Below are 15,092 nucleotides of genomic sequence, written 5' to 3' on the forward strand. Positions count from 1 at the left end.
CTGCTGAATTCATTTAAGAGTGTATTAACTCATGTTGGTTGATACTATGCAGCCCTTTATTTAATTTATATCCTTTGCATATAAAAGCATAATAAAAACTTCTTTTTGTTCTTTCTGCTTTGAGGTCTCCACATGAGACTCTGGGAATGAATTCCAAATGCTTTCATTTTTTCTCAAATTATTTTACTTGGGATTTATCACTGAAACTTTGCATGCTGTGTCTTCCTGCTTCTATCGCTTTCCTCAAAACTAACCTCCTCACTGTCACAAATACTTGTGAATGTAAATGGTTTCCATTTCCTTTTTCTTCCATTGCTAGAATTGAGCTCTTCATAATTTTGGAGAGCACTAAACTCTTCACCAACCTATGTAATTTCAGCATGATATTTCAAAATAGATATTTCTGTTTTCAGAGTAATACTCAATCTACTGATCCCTCCAGTATTTCAGTTAGTGTTCCTTGCCTAGAATATCCTTTATTCTGTCAAATATTGCTGGCAAAGTAAGGATTTCAGAAGAGCATAGTAAGTGATAAAGGAATCAAGGGGATATAACCTGTGATGTTGAGAAGCTCGACATGAGCCAGCAATGTACGCTCGCAGCCCAGAAGGCCAACCGTATCCTGGGCTGCATCAAGAGGAGCATGGCTAGCAGGGCGAGGGAGGAGATTCTGCCCCTCTGTTCCTCTCTTGTGACACATCATCTGGAATACTGTGTCCAGTTGTGGGATCCTCAACGCAAGAAGAATATGGAGCTGTTGGAAAGGGTCCAGAGGAGGCTACAAAGATATCCGAGGGCTGGAGCACCTTCCCTATGAGGACAGGCTGAGGGAGTTGGGGTTGTTCAGCCTGGAGAAGAGAAGGCTCCAAGGAGATCTTATAGCGACCTTCCAATACCTGAAGGGGCTACAAGAAAGCTGGGGAGGAGCTATTCGTAAAGGCTTGTGGGGATAGGACCAGGGGGAACAGGTATAAACTGGAGAGGGAAAGATTTAGACTGGACATTAGGAAGAATTTTTTCACCATGAGAGTGGTTGCCCAGGGAAGCTGTGGTTGCCCCATCCCTGGAGGTGTTCAAGGCCAGGTTGGATGGGCCTTGGGCAGCCTGAGCCAGTGGGATGTCCCTGCCCATGGCAGGGCAGTTGGAACTAGATGATCTTTAAAGTTCCTTCCAACCCAAACTATACTATGATAATATGTTTGTCATATACATGTGTAATATTTCTTTTGATAAAAGTAATCAAGAAAAAACAAAAATGAAAAAACCCTTATCTAATGAAGGTAAGACTATGCAAGTAGATGTATCAACACTTGACTGGCATCTTCAGATAGGAGCATTTTAAAATGGCTGCTAAAACCCCGATTTTGCAGAAGTTTAGATTTTACAGGTTCTTGGGAGATGTGATGGACTATTGGATTGATTCTATGTATTTCTGTCTGAAATAATCTAGTATCTGATGTGAGCATGCTGTAAATTAGGATTGGTTGTGATTAAAATTTTACCTGGAAATATCTATTTACTGTTATCGGTCTTCTGCTCCAGCATTCTAGTTAATATTGGATGATATTTACTCCACCACTGAGTCAGTGACTACTTTTAAAGTGAAGTTGAATAGTGAAAGTCCATGGTACTTGACTCTTGGGAAATGTCTTCAGGCATGTAAGTCTTAAGCCAAGTGAATCTCTTTTAAGGTGACTGGAATTGTTGCGTTCTTGTTGAGGTTTTGTCTGCAACGCATTTGAGTCAAACGCATTTGTGGGTTCCTTAGTTCACCAGAGCCCAGATGAGCAATACTCCTTGGAAAGCGTGAGCGTCTCTATAAATGCCTACCGTAGACTTTCTAGTAACTAAAAGGTTGACAACTTAAAGTCCAGTATCGTAGTCTTTTCAGGCCTAGAATGAACTTCTGTGTATTTCTGAAGTCTTCAACAATTACTTATTTCTTTACTAAGTTGTTTATTCGTTACAGTATTTAATACAGGAGTATTTGCATTAAGATAAGCTTCTCCTGTCCTTTTGATCACTCCCTTTATTATTGCTTTGAGGACATTACCTTCTGTTGTGAAACTAATCTTAGGCTCACTGCATCATTACTTTTTGCAATTAAATTAGCTCTTCTTTGCCATTTATAATCATTAGCTGAACCCAAGAGAAGCTCAGCCAATCCACAAGGTCTGGGTAGATTCGGCTGCGAAGATGACAGTTAATATTTCCGTTCACAGAGTTTAGGATCTAAGTCACCAAATCGCCAGAACTCTTCCTTGGGTAAACTCAGTGTGTTTGGAAAGGCACGTGAGTAGGACGTAGTGAAATAAAGATGTTAAAGTACAGGTAGTTTTCTGTTTGCATCGTGTTTTCTTGAAGGGGAGGAACAGTAGTGTGGGTTTGATTATTTTTATCCAAATGGTTAATTAGATTCATTCCAGGTTTCTTGTCCCTTCTAGATTCTTTAGTAGCATTTAATGTATGGATTACGTTAATTCAGAACAATAGGCAATAGCTGACAGTGCCATTCCAGACGAGAAGGAAGATCTCATAGGAAAGATTTCAGAGTCTGTCTGGATCAAAGTAATGTATTCCAGTATAGGGTTATGCTAGGAATAAGCATGGGATGCTGTCTTGGCAAGGTGGCTGCTGTTCCTCAAGGCAGAAAATACATTGTGGACCTTAGTGGAGAACTTTGTAGAGTGCTCCATAACTACTGCAACTAGAATAAACCTAAATTAATTAAAAGAGGCCAAAACCTGAAGAAAAATGAAAGGAATTACTGGATCAGAAAGAGGATAGAAGGTCAGCTCTTGAAGAGCACGTGTTGGGATGCTTTTTGTTTAATGGTCTCCTTAGTGGTAGCATAGAAGTAGGGATGAAATAATGAAAATTGCTGATGAGAAACTTGGAACGTGTCATGAGTGTACAGGAGTACCAATATATTTCAGAGGATGAACTAGCTGCTCTTAATGTGTAGTTTAATTTTTATATTATAAAGCAAAAAACTTGTGTTTAAGGAAGAAAAATATTTTCTTGCTGTGAGGTGGAGGCTCAGCACTTAAAAATACATGGATTCTGTTCCTTAGCTATTCTGAGAATGACTCTGAGCTGCCAGTGTGATGAGTTTGTTTGAAAAGGCAAATAATTGTAAGGTAGTTCAGGAGAAAAGAGCAGCTATGAAACATCTGTGGTGTGCTTGCCTGCAATGGGGAGAATTGAACTCGGTGGTTTTTGAGTCCTCATCAACATTTCTGTTTCTGTCAATAACAAGCCAGAGCAACACTCGACCTTCCTTAATGTGGATCTTCAAAATAGTCTTTCAACGGCATTCTTGCTGCGGTTATTGCAAAGACATCTCCTTGAGGCTGTCTTGAGATCTCCACGCAGTGTCCAGTTTGCACAGAACTGTGGCCCAGTTGATGAGGGTGTGGTTAAAAAGCATGCAGCTCAGGTCTAAGAGTGGTTAAAACTGGTGCATAATCAAGTCTGTCTACCCCCAGTGATTTGCTTGAAACAGTGGCTGTGGGAAGCTCCAAGGAAAAACTCGGTGGAGAAAGTATGTTTTATATTTTGCCCTTAATGCTCAAACAGTCTTTCTACTACTTTCATTCCGGTGATTTCTCTGAGCCTGCATGGCTTTGTGTGCTTAGCGTAAACCTCAGTAGATCTTTCTTCCAAGTACTTTTCTATTCTGTCCGTGATTATGTGTGAAGTATATGCATGAACTGTCAAGGAGTCCATTGGATCATAACCCACTTTCTTTTGTTTGCTGTTGAATCTGACTTCTACAGGCTTCATCTCATGGCCCATAGCTCTTGTTTTGGAAGGCTCATAGAATCCCTAGGTTGGAGAAGAACTTTGAAACAAAGCCCAACTGTACCTCTCTACTATTAAACCATGTCCCTCAGCACCTCATCTACCTGTCTTTTAAATCTCTCCAGGGATGGGGACTCAACCACCTACCTGGGCAGCCTCTGCCAGTGCCCAATAATCCTTTGGGTGAAGAAATCTTGCATAATGTCCTGTCTGAACCTGCTCTGGTGCAGCTTGGGGCCATTCCCTCTTGCCCTATTTCTTCTCATTTGATAGTTGAACATCAATGATCGGTTCACTGTCTTTGCTGCTTGTGATTTGTCTGCATGACTCCTGTTTTTTATGGTTAATATATGCTTGGTTTGGGCTGTTTTTTTTTAAGGATACCACCTACCCTTTCCTCTTTTCACATCAGTCCTTATAAGATCAAAATTTGAAGCAGAAAGAGGCATCTTAGTCCTTACTGATGTTTTGATAAAAATAGATTGGAGTAATTGGTGTTTTCATTTGAAAGTAAAGAGCAAAATACAGGAATGGACATGGGTATCTCATACAAATTGATTTAATCAACGTTGTATTGACAGTGTATTTTTCTTTTGATGTCAGTTAAAGTTTAGGTAAGCACTGATTATGTTTTAGTCTTTTTCTTTCATCCAAGTGTAATATCTCTGCTGAGAAATATTTCATTTAATCGAATCTTTTATGATGTGGTCAGATTTTGTAGAGGAACCAAGTGACCCAATGAATTCCAGATCTGCTTTGAAATCCCTCTTCATGAAAGATTTTGAAACACGAACATTATGCGCAAGACAATCGAATGTGCCTGCTGTCTGCTTAGCCTCTTGATATTTGTATAAATTTTAAATCTGATTGAAATGCAGGTGTTTTGGTTCCCCCTCACCACCTTAGACAACCAGCTAAAGTGATTAGAAGTAATTTGCAGTGTCTGCCTGCTTCAGTTTGTTCCATGTTCACCTGGAAGTGAAGGAAACTTCCTTTACGACTTCAGAAAGAAAGTTAACTAATTCGTGCCTTCTTTTCATTAACTATGGAGATGCAGAGCTGTCTGCTCCTTGACATGTTAACCTGGTTTTGGAACTGAGACCTTTAATTCTCACAGACTGTAAGTTGACGATGGAGTACCAGCTGTTATTTTATTAGGTTTCTATGTGATGACGTGGCCACCTGGGCCTTGACTTGTATATTTTTGAAAGCTCCTATAAGTTTATCGGAGTCTTTCATAGAATCATAGAATCACCGGGTTTGAAAAGACCTTTGAGATTGAGTCCAACCATTCCTATCTGCCACTAGACCATATCCTTAAACACCTCATCTGCCCATCTTTTAAACACCTTCAGAGATGGGTTCTCTACCACCTCCCTGGGCAGCCTTTGCCAGGGCCTGATGACTATTTTGGTGAAAATTTTTTTCCTAAAGTCCAATCTGAGCCTGCCCTGGTGCAGCTTGAGGCCATTCCCTCCCTCCTATCACCTGTCACTTGGGAGAAGAGACCAACACCCTCCTCTCTACAACCTCCTTTCAGGCAGTTGTAGACAGGGATGAGGTCTCCCCTCAGCCTCCTCTTCTCCAGGGTAAACAACCCCAGGTCCCACAGCCACTCCTCATAACCCTTGTTCTCCAGCCCTTTCACCAGCTCCGTTCCCTTCTCTGGACGCGGTCCAGGACCTCAACATCCTTGTAGTGAGGGATCCAGAACTGAGCACAGTATTCGAGGTGGGGCCTCACCGGTGCTGAGTCCAGGGGTACAATCCCTTCCCTGCTCCTGCTGGCCACGCTGTTTCTGACCCACGCCAAGATGCCATTGGCCTTCTTGGCCACATGGGCCACTGCTGGCTCAAGACTCTTTGACACTAATGTTCTGGCCCTGCAGATAAAATTTGACATTTTAACATGTGAAAATAGTCTTGTAAGTCTGTTTACAAAACTAAACAGGTGCGTTAGTCAGAGGCAGCAACAAATGTGTGCAGTGTGCATATATATCTACTGTTTCAACAAATGATCTAAACCTGTTTATTTTGGTTTCTAAAGTACTACTGTATTTCTAATATTGCTGAATACTTTATACTGTATAAGTCTTTGTAAAGAAAATACTTCGTGAGATACAGAGTCACCTATAGCTTTTAATTTCTTTCATTTTTTATTCTAGATGTTGGTAGCCTGTTACACTTGGAATAATAGGCTATTGTGCGGTTTCTGTCTTCAGTAGAACTAATTTCCTTTTAGCTTTACATTTAGAAAGGTTGCCAGCTTTGTTTCATTATTTCAGCTCTCTAGTTCAACAGCCTTGGAAGGGAAAGGACAATTAAAATTTACTTCTGGAAGATGGAGTCCCCACCACAACTGCACACAGATTGCAACAGCCAATGACACCACTGTTCGAGGATGGGATACACGAAGTATGAGGTAATGAGAAATCATAGTCTTGGTCTCTAAAAAAGACAATCTCCTTTGGAGATGGATTTTTTTTTCTTTTTGCTGCTTCTAACATAGTTTTTTTTGTTGTTGTGGTTTTTTGTTTGTTTTTTTTTTAAGATAGAAATGTGACAAAGCTATCACTTATAAAAGGAATTATTTGGCTTGCATAGCTGAAATATTCACAATTTAGTGAAGGATTTTCTCTGTTTTTTTTCTCCTTACCTTCAATTCTAAGTTGTATATTGAGTTTTACTGAACTGTGTACCAGTCTCAGTGAGTTGTTCGATGCATAGGCATTACCTGAATGAAGCTGTTACATAATTCAGCCTGAAAATGATTTAACATCTGTCCTGACTAGTCTAGGAACCCTCTCCATAATGTACTCTTTAAAGGTAACTTTAATCTCAAAGTAATTCACAGGGTAAGTCCACTCTTTGCTTTTCCGATTTTAACAAAATGTACACTATATTATACTAAAGGTGGGAGGATGCTCGTTATGGGAATCTACTGAACCTATCAAAACCATTTCCAAATCAATTAAGGCTTTGAATATACTTACTAAGATGTTTTTCCTCGTGCTCACTTGTGATTTTGATAAGCAAAGGAGTGATGTTGTGCACATCTGTTGCCATGACTACTACAGCCTGGGCAAGCTTTTTTTAAGGTACGCTTTATCCCCTTTGCACATAGTAATTTATCACTAAACCGAGAAGACTGATGTCTTGTAATAACTTCTGTTGCCTTAAAAGGGGATGAAATTTAGTTCTGTGGTTCCTGCCAGCGTAGGGGTGGAGCAATAAATCCCCATGTTTGTCAGCCTTATGTGGTTTTGCCAAAAAGCTTTGTTTAATTTAATAAACAAAAGCTGAAAATACAAATGTAATAATTAAAAGTCTCTTCCTGTATGCTTGTCATCAGGTTTGAAAGTCCTATCCTGTGCCCTGTAAAAGGGGATATAAAAATCTAACTTCATGTATATGTATATACTTTAATTTATGAAGAATTATTTAAAAGAAGCATATAAGAGAGGAAAAAAAAGGTCAAAAGAGACGGATTTTCTTAAACTGCTTTTTTTGTGGTCATCCTATTTTTAACCAACAGCATGCAGACTTTAAGATTAAAATCTGTGTTTCTAAATAGAAAATGTTCAATACAGTGAAGTCTGCTTCGTTCTGTTTCATTAGAAAAAGCCCTTACATTAAATGAATACTCCAAGTAACTTGTACGAAGGATGGACAGTCCAGATATCAACGAACTCCTCGATGAAAAGATGGCTTGGTTAGCGCGAGCAAATCCTGCAATTCGAAATACTTCAAGTGAAGCTTGGGTTTAGATAGTCCTTGAACCAATTTATGGGTACTAGGCTACGCCAAAGGGCTATTGGCAGTGTACTTGAAAAATATGTGCAAGAATAAATCTCATGTGCAATTACACTGTAATAGGTCTAGAATGCTCGGAATGTTTCATAATGAGTAGCCAGGCTAGAGGTAGAGTTTAAAGTCAGGGCAGTATAAGCTCTAGCACTATAAGAAGCAAAAAAATAAGGTAGAGAGGGGAAATAAAGGACAGAAAACTGCTATACGAGCAAAGAATGAGAGGAGAGGTATTAGAGTAGTAGCTGGAATAGCTCCTTCCCATCGAGTGCGATTGTGATAAGTGTAAGGTAGAGGGAATGAATGATTTTGGACACAGCAAACAAAGAAAGGAGGTGGAAAAAGGTTGGTGGGAAGATTCCTCGACTAAAGTAGGAAGCAATCTGAAGCAGAGGAGAGCTTGTGAAGCGGAGGAGAGCTTGTGAAGCGGAGGAGAGCTTGTGAAGCGGAGGAGAGCTTGTGAAGCAGAGGAGGCAGACGAGGCTGAAGGGGTTTGGAGGGGTAATTTTATCAGGAAAATTCAGACTCCAAGAATAAATTCTAAAAAATATGGAAGTAAAAATATGAGAAATTGGAGATAGGAGGGGGAGACGATGTTCGTGAGGTCTGGCTTCAATCTGTGATATAAGTGGGAAATTCAGCTTAGGTAAATTTGCTGTAGATAGGATGATAGAGTGAAAGAAAATAATGTTTGTATTTTGGGAAGGAAAGCGATTAATTGGTGAGAGTAACAGTTAAACTGGAGTAAAGGCTTTCACGATAATCCCTACTGAATATTCAGTGGACAGTGGTATTTCTTCTTAAGAGCTCCATAATGCAAGAATTGCAAGAAAGAAGTGAAAGATGCAAATAAGATGTGTTTTATTGTTGCAAGCACGTTCAAGATTTAAACATTTTCGCACAAAGTTATTTCTAGGAACTCAGAGGAAATATTGAATTCAGATTCTGGAATACACGGTAGAAGGGCATTTTTGAGTGATATCCTTGATCTTTCAAACTCTGAGTGATATAGAATCTTACAATAGTTTGGGTTGGAAGGGACCTTAAAGATCATCCAGTTCCAACCCCCTGCCATGGGCAGGGACACCTCCCACTGGCTCAGGCTGCCCAAGGCCCATCCAACCTGGCCTGGAACCCCTCCAGGGATGGGGCAGCCACAGCTTCCCTGGGCAACCTGGGCCAGGGTCTCACCACTCTCATGGTGAAGAAATTCCTCCTTATGTCCAATCTAAATCTGCCTCTCTCCAGTTTATACCCATTGCCCCTCATCCTATCACTCCAAGCCTTTGTAAACAGTCCCTCTCCAGTAGTTGTAGCCCCTTCAAGTACTGGAAAGTGCCTATAAGGTCTCCTTGGAGCCTTCTTTTCTCCAGGCTTAACAACCTCAACTCTCTCAGCCTGTCCTCCTATGGAAGGTGCTTCAGCCCTCAGATCATCCTTGTAGCCTCCTCTGGACCAGTTCCAAGAGCTCCATCTCCTTCTTATGCTGAGCATTCCAGAACTGGACATAATACCTGAGATGAGGTCTCATGAGAGAGGAATAGAGGGGCAGAATCCCCTCCGTCGCCCTGCTGGCCATGCTTCCCTGAGCACCTACCATAGTTGTGGGGATAATGCTTAGCATAGGCCTGGTCTACAAAGGCATGGTGTTTACAAAGGCACGGAGTGATAGGATGAGGGGGAATGGCTTTAAATTGAAAAGTGGCAGATTTAGACTGGACATAAGGAGGAATTTCTTCACGCTGAGGGTGGTGAGGCCCTGGCCCAGGTTGCCCAGGGAAGCTGTGGCTGCTCCATCCCTGGAGGGGTTCCAGGCCAGGTTGGATGGCCCTTGGGCAGCCTGAGCCAGTGGGAGGTGTCCCTGCCCATGGCAGGGGGTGGAACTGGATGGGCTTTAAGGTCCTTTCCAACCATAACTATTCTATGATTCTATAACCATTTCCTTTTAGTTACAGAGGATCCTAATGCAAAGCTTCAAAGCCGGCTGAGAAATCTTACACCAGTCAGTGTTGTTAACAGCTGGGATTTCCCCAAACTATGCACTAATAACAGGAACTCTAGGTCTGCGGGTGCTGAAGGGATTATGCAGGTTTCCAGGGAAACAGATTCCTGTCAGTGGAGTGCAGTTAGCTTTTTACAGCCCATTTAATTTTTTTAATGTGTTTTACAGACAGATATATTGCATTGAAAATGCACACGGACAGCTGGTACGAGACCTAGACTTTAATCCCAATAAACAGTACTACCTGGCTAGCTGTGGAGATGACTGCAAGGTGAAATTCTGGGACACAAGAAATGTCGCCGAACCAGTGAAGACGCTAGAGGAGCATTCCCACTGGTAGAACAAATTATCTGCATGCTGGTTTGTGGGTGGATGGCTTATGTAATTTATTCAGCTAATTATTTTACTGTTTAGGAGCAATGCAGGCGAACCGTTTGCTATTGTGAATAATCATTTTTGTGCATGGAGGAAAGATTTCAACATCTGGATGTTCCTCACGTGATTGCAAATTAAGTGTTTAGACAATGTTAATCCATGTTGGACAGTGTTGGAGAACAAGTCTTATGAGGAGCAGCTGAGGGAGCTGGGGTGGCTTAGCCTGGAGAAAAGAGGCTGAGGGAAGACCTTATCACTGCCTACAACTGCCTGAAAGGAGGTTGTGGTGAGGTGAGTGTTGGTCTCTTCTCCAAAGGGACAGCTGATAGGACGAGCGGGAGTCGCCTCAAGCTGTGCCAAGGGAGGTTCAGATTGGTCATTAGGAAAAATTTCTTTACCAAAAAGAGTTCTCAACCCCTGGCAGAGGCTGCCCAGGGAAGTGGTGGAGTCCGCATCCCCGGAGATGTTCAAAAGACAGGTAGATGAAGTGCTTTGTGGTATGTTTTCGTGGTGGACAGGCACAGTTGGTGTTGATGATCTCAAAGGTGTTTTCCAACCTATGGATTCTATGATTCTAATTGGAAAGAAACTGTTTTTAGCGTTGTTGGGCGATACAGTACACCTTTGTGAAGCCCAGAACTTGAGTTGTAGGGGCCAGCTGGGACACATGTGTACCTTTGCAAACTGAGCCTCATCAGCTGCACCTCGTGCAGAAAAGCCCTTGAGCTGTTTTTGGTTACAGTAGCTGCCATCTACGCTTCAGTTGGCCAACGGTGGAATTCATTGGCTCACTAAGTCAACCCTACTTTTTTCATGCTCTTCGTAGCCCTTAAGATGGAATATGTAAGTAGTTTTATTCTCTGAGATAATATTAAAGCCTGTATCTACAGCTCTGGCCTGTGGCAGGAGCAAGGAGAGAATGTTGTCTGACGTTTGCAGACTTAAGTGGTGAAAGGAAGATGATTGGGTTCATATTTTATAAATCTTGAGCTGGAGTAATTCTCGCAAAATAAATGTGGGCCCTGAAGCTACTTTGTGGGGAACGAAGATGTGAATTAACAAAAGCAGCATTTATACTTTATTTCCAGAAGATTAGAAGAAAAAGAATCAAACAAGAGCCATAAGGCATTTGGTGTTAACTTGATGTGTAAAAATTGAAATATAATCCTACTTTTGTTTTAAGGTCTATTTTAAACTTTACTGTAAGACTGCTGTGAGATTCTTGTTTAACGGGTTATTTCCAGTCTGCCTTTTGCTGTGGGCAAGTTTTATATTTAGAACTTAAATATTTATCTGATTTTGTAAACGGTGAATTGGTGTGTACTCTCAAGGAATGACACCATGAATGAGGGGCTTTTTTATTTGGATTTTTATCTTTTTTCATAGAATCCCTAGGTTGGAAAAGACCTTTGAGATTGTCCAGTCCAAGTGTACCTGTCCACTACTAAATCATGTCCCGGAGCACCTCATCCACATGTCTTTTAAACCCCTCCAGGGATGGGGACAGAACCACCTCCCTGGGCAGCCTCTGCCAGGGCCTGAGAGCCCTTTAGGGTGAAGAATTTTTTCCTGATGTCCAATCTGAACCTGCCCTGGTGCAGCTTGAGGCCATTCCCTCTCGTCTTATCAGCTGTCACTTGAGAGAAGAGCCCAGCACTCACCTCTCTACAACCTCCTTTCAGGCATTTGTAGAGAGCAATAAGGGTTCTCCCCTCAACCTCCGTTTCTCTAGGCTAAAGAACCCCAGGTCCCTCAGCCACTCCTCATAACGCTTGTCCTCCAGCCCCTTCTCCAGCTTTGTTGCTCTTGGCTGGACACGCTCCAGGACAAACTTCCAAACTTATTTGTTAAATTTTAAATATACCTCAAAACCAGATGATGTGGAAGGTTAAAAGCCAAATGAAGGTGACAAAAACCAGTCCTTGGTATGAGGCCTGAGGCTTTGCTCTGTGCTTGCAACATTTAAGTCAAAGATAATTTCCTAGTTTTGTTTTTGTTAAAAAAAATCTTTTAACGTAGATGTGCTACCTGCAAAGAATAACCTGTTGTTCTTTCTGATTTCATTTTATAGGGTCTGGAATGTCAGGTACAATCATTCCCATGATCAACTGATCCTTACAGGAAGCAGTGATAGCAGAGTTATCCTGTCTAATATGGTATCCATTTCTTCTGAACCCTTTGGACACATGGTAGATGATGATGAACTAAGTGACCAAGAGGACCAGCATCAAGAAGAGAAGTATGAAGTTTCTTGAGTTTTACATAGATGTTTATAGTTTGTCTTTTCGTTGTAGTGGTTAACATGCTATTTTTTCTTGATGATTAGGATTTTTGTATACAGGCCTTTCAGGTGAGTACTTGAAATTCCTACTCCATTCTTCTTTACTTAGTCTTGGGTGGAATACACTCTAAATCTGATTGATGCGATCACTGTATGTTCACTGGTAAGGAGGGAATGATGGTGCTGAGGACCAGTCCTAAAGTTCACTGGATCAGTGAATAGATTCCGTTTCAGAGCTCTGCATCAAGTCAAGCACATTCAACTCTCACTTAACCCAGATTATGGTGAATCTGCTTTTGGCATTTTCTGTGTATGTGTCCTAACCTTTAGGAAACATCACCAGTTTAATGGTGAGCGTCTGCACCGGTGGAAGAGAGGCAGATAAATAAATACTTATGCCCTCAAGTTGTGGCATGGCAGGTTCACGTTGGACATCGGGAAAAATTCCCTCACTGAAAAGATTATCAGGCACTGGCCGAGGCTGCTCAGGGAGGTGATTGATTCCCCATCCCTGGAGGGGTTTAAAAGACAGGCAGATGAGGCGCTCAGTGATCTGGTTTAATAGTGGACAGGTACGGTTGGACTCTGATCTCAAAGGTCTTTTCCAACCTAGCGATGATTCTATATCAGTTCTTGTAGATTTAGCTCTTAGTATTGCAGGCTGCTCTAGAAACCCATAACTCATTGGGGCTGTTTCAGGCAAAACAGAAGTCTCATTTTGACTCTCTAGAGAATAATTCATGGTATTGCATGCATTTCTAAACACCGTTTCCACTTGGGTTTGGGAAGGTTCATGTATTTTGCATGTGTATTTTGGGTGTTGGTTTTCTTTACTGGAATTAAATGAAACACCAAAATAATGTTTCATCCCCCATTTATCTGCTTTCAACTTGTTCTTTTTGCAATATCTGATGCTCGTTTTCCTCTCTGTACTTCTTTATGCGTTTATGTATTTATATAGGGAGTTTGTACATCTAGTGTGGGCTGGGGATTTCTAATCTTACTACTAGCTTACATGATGGGTAAACTCTTCCACTACAAAACGAAGATGATACTGAAACTCATTTATTTTGAGGCTAACAGACTTTAGTATATATTTCTCTATTCTTTGCAGCTGTGAATATCGATGTTCTACGTGTCTGCACTGAGCAGACATACATTTGCTGATGTATTTTAATACACAAAACTGTCTGCAATGAAACAAGTTACCTATCTTTTTTAAATGAAGAATAGTCAAATGGGCTGAGGTACAAGGCCATGACAAAAAGACCCCCCCAATTAGGCAGCTGTGTTTGCTAGAGGTTAGGAAGATGGTTTAGTACTGGACAGGTATGGTTGGGCTTGAAGATCTTCCAAGGTCTTTTTCCAGCCTAGGAATTCCATGATTCTTTGCTTCAGTTAAAATTCAAAATAGTTTAGGTTACCTCTCTAGTTGCATTTTTAAGGTTGCTCTTGAACCTTTGTTTTATTAATAACGATGCAGTTTTATTCCAAATAATTTTAACATTTTGGCTTTACATAAAGCACTTGGAAACCAATTTTTTATATTAAATAAGGAAGGTATCCCATATATAGAAAGGATTAATTTTAAATGTACAAAATCTCTCTAGGAGCAATAGTCGATGTGTCTGGAAAATCAACGTATCAAATGAAGTACCTAGAAAGTTGCTCGCATCAACAGTACATATTTACTTTTTAGACCCTTGTTTAACTACAGCATTTTAAATCTGAGGTACCTGTGGCTGGGCACTGCAATTTGTTCTGTTCTGGATGGAAGATAAATAGCGCTAAAGGAAGTGAGAGAGAGACTACAGTTTCCTGTGTTGATATGGTGGGAATGTGTTCATATAACGCATATAAATATATGAAATATTTATATTTATATAAATAACATTGCAAGCAAATAATGTTCTGACAGGTGTTGTCTAATAGTTTATCTGGAGTTGTGAATTTGTTTGTAGGCAGTGTGGGTTGTCTCATTAAAACACAAGCGATCGTTTCTGCAATAGGAATTTTTGGAACCAAGAATATACAGACAAATATAACGCGTGTTTTCCTTTGGCTGTGGGATGGATGTAAACCATATCATGAATGGCTTGTATGATAATGATGTAGAGCCCTTGTCTGTTCCTAAAGGCTACGAGAGTATCAATACTGCCTTTGCTTTTTCAGTGTCTGCTTTTCGGCTGCTAACCTGTTCTCTGTAAGGCCTGGGAAAGCACAGTAGCTTTTGTAACAGTTACTTGGTACTGTGAGAGTCTTGTCTTGGAGTTCCTCCTTGCCTCGTGTTGTGAGCTGAGCTGGAAGGATGTTTGCAAGGTGCTCACCAGCCTTGAACCGTTACCACATGAATCTATTTACTAGTTGTATCTTCAAAGATGTATTGTTTTTTTCCTGCTTAGCAAAAATCACTGTGGTTTAAATTTGTTGACTTGTGATACTATTCTGCAGACCTAAGACTTCAAAGGTCTTTAACACTCATAATAATTCTTGCTGTTTTTTCGGAGTAAAATTTCAATTTTTATTATATTTCTGAACTGGATTATTCTTCTCTTGTGAGACTCCGCTTGGAGTATTTTGTCCAGTTCTGCAATGCTTAGCATAAGAAGAATATGGAACTGTTGGAACGGGTCCAGAGGAGGCCACAAAGATGAACAGAGGGCTGGAGCCCCTCCCATACGAGGACAGGCTGAGAGAGTTAGGATTGTTCAGCCTGGAGAAAAGAATGCTCCGGGGAGAACTTACAGAGACCTTCTGATACCTGAAGGGACTACAAGAAAGCTGGAGAGGGACTGTTCACAAAAGCTTGTGGTGATACGATGAA

At 41.0% G+C, this 15,092-nt stretch overlaps 1 protein-coding gene across 1 annotated transcript in view; it reads left to right on the forward strand.

The window, feature by feature from the left end:
* Positions 1 to 15,092, forward strand: part of EIPR1 (EARP complex and GARP complex interacting protein 1) — an 84,088-nt gene that overhangs the window by 57,558 nt on the left and 11,438 nt on the right. The window contains exons 6-8 of the mRNA XM_009559317.2: positions 6,089 to 6,225; positions 9,781 to 9,948; positions 12,059 to 12,226. Of these exons, the coding sequence (XP_009557612.1) occupies positions 6,089 to 6,225; positions 9,781 to 9,948; positions 12,059 to 12,226 (473 nt within the window). The remainder of the gene's footprint in view (positions 1 to 6,088; positions 6,226 to 9,780; positions 9,949 to 12,058; positions 12,227 to 15,092) is intronic.

Source organism: Cuculus canorus, chromosome 3 (assembly GCF_017976375.1).
Source record: "Cuculus canorus isolate bCucCan1 chromosome 3, bCucCan1.pri, whole genome shotgun sequence".
In the NCBI taxonomy this organism is placed as follows: Eukaryota; Metazoa; Chordata; class Aves; order Cuculiformes; family Cuculidae; genus Cuculus; species Cuculus canorus.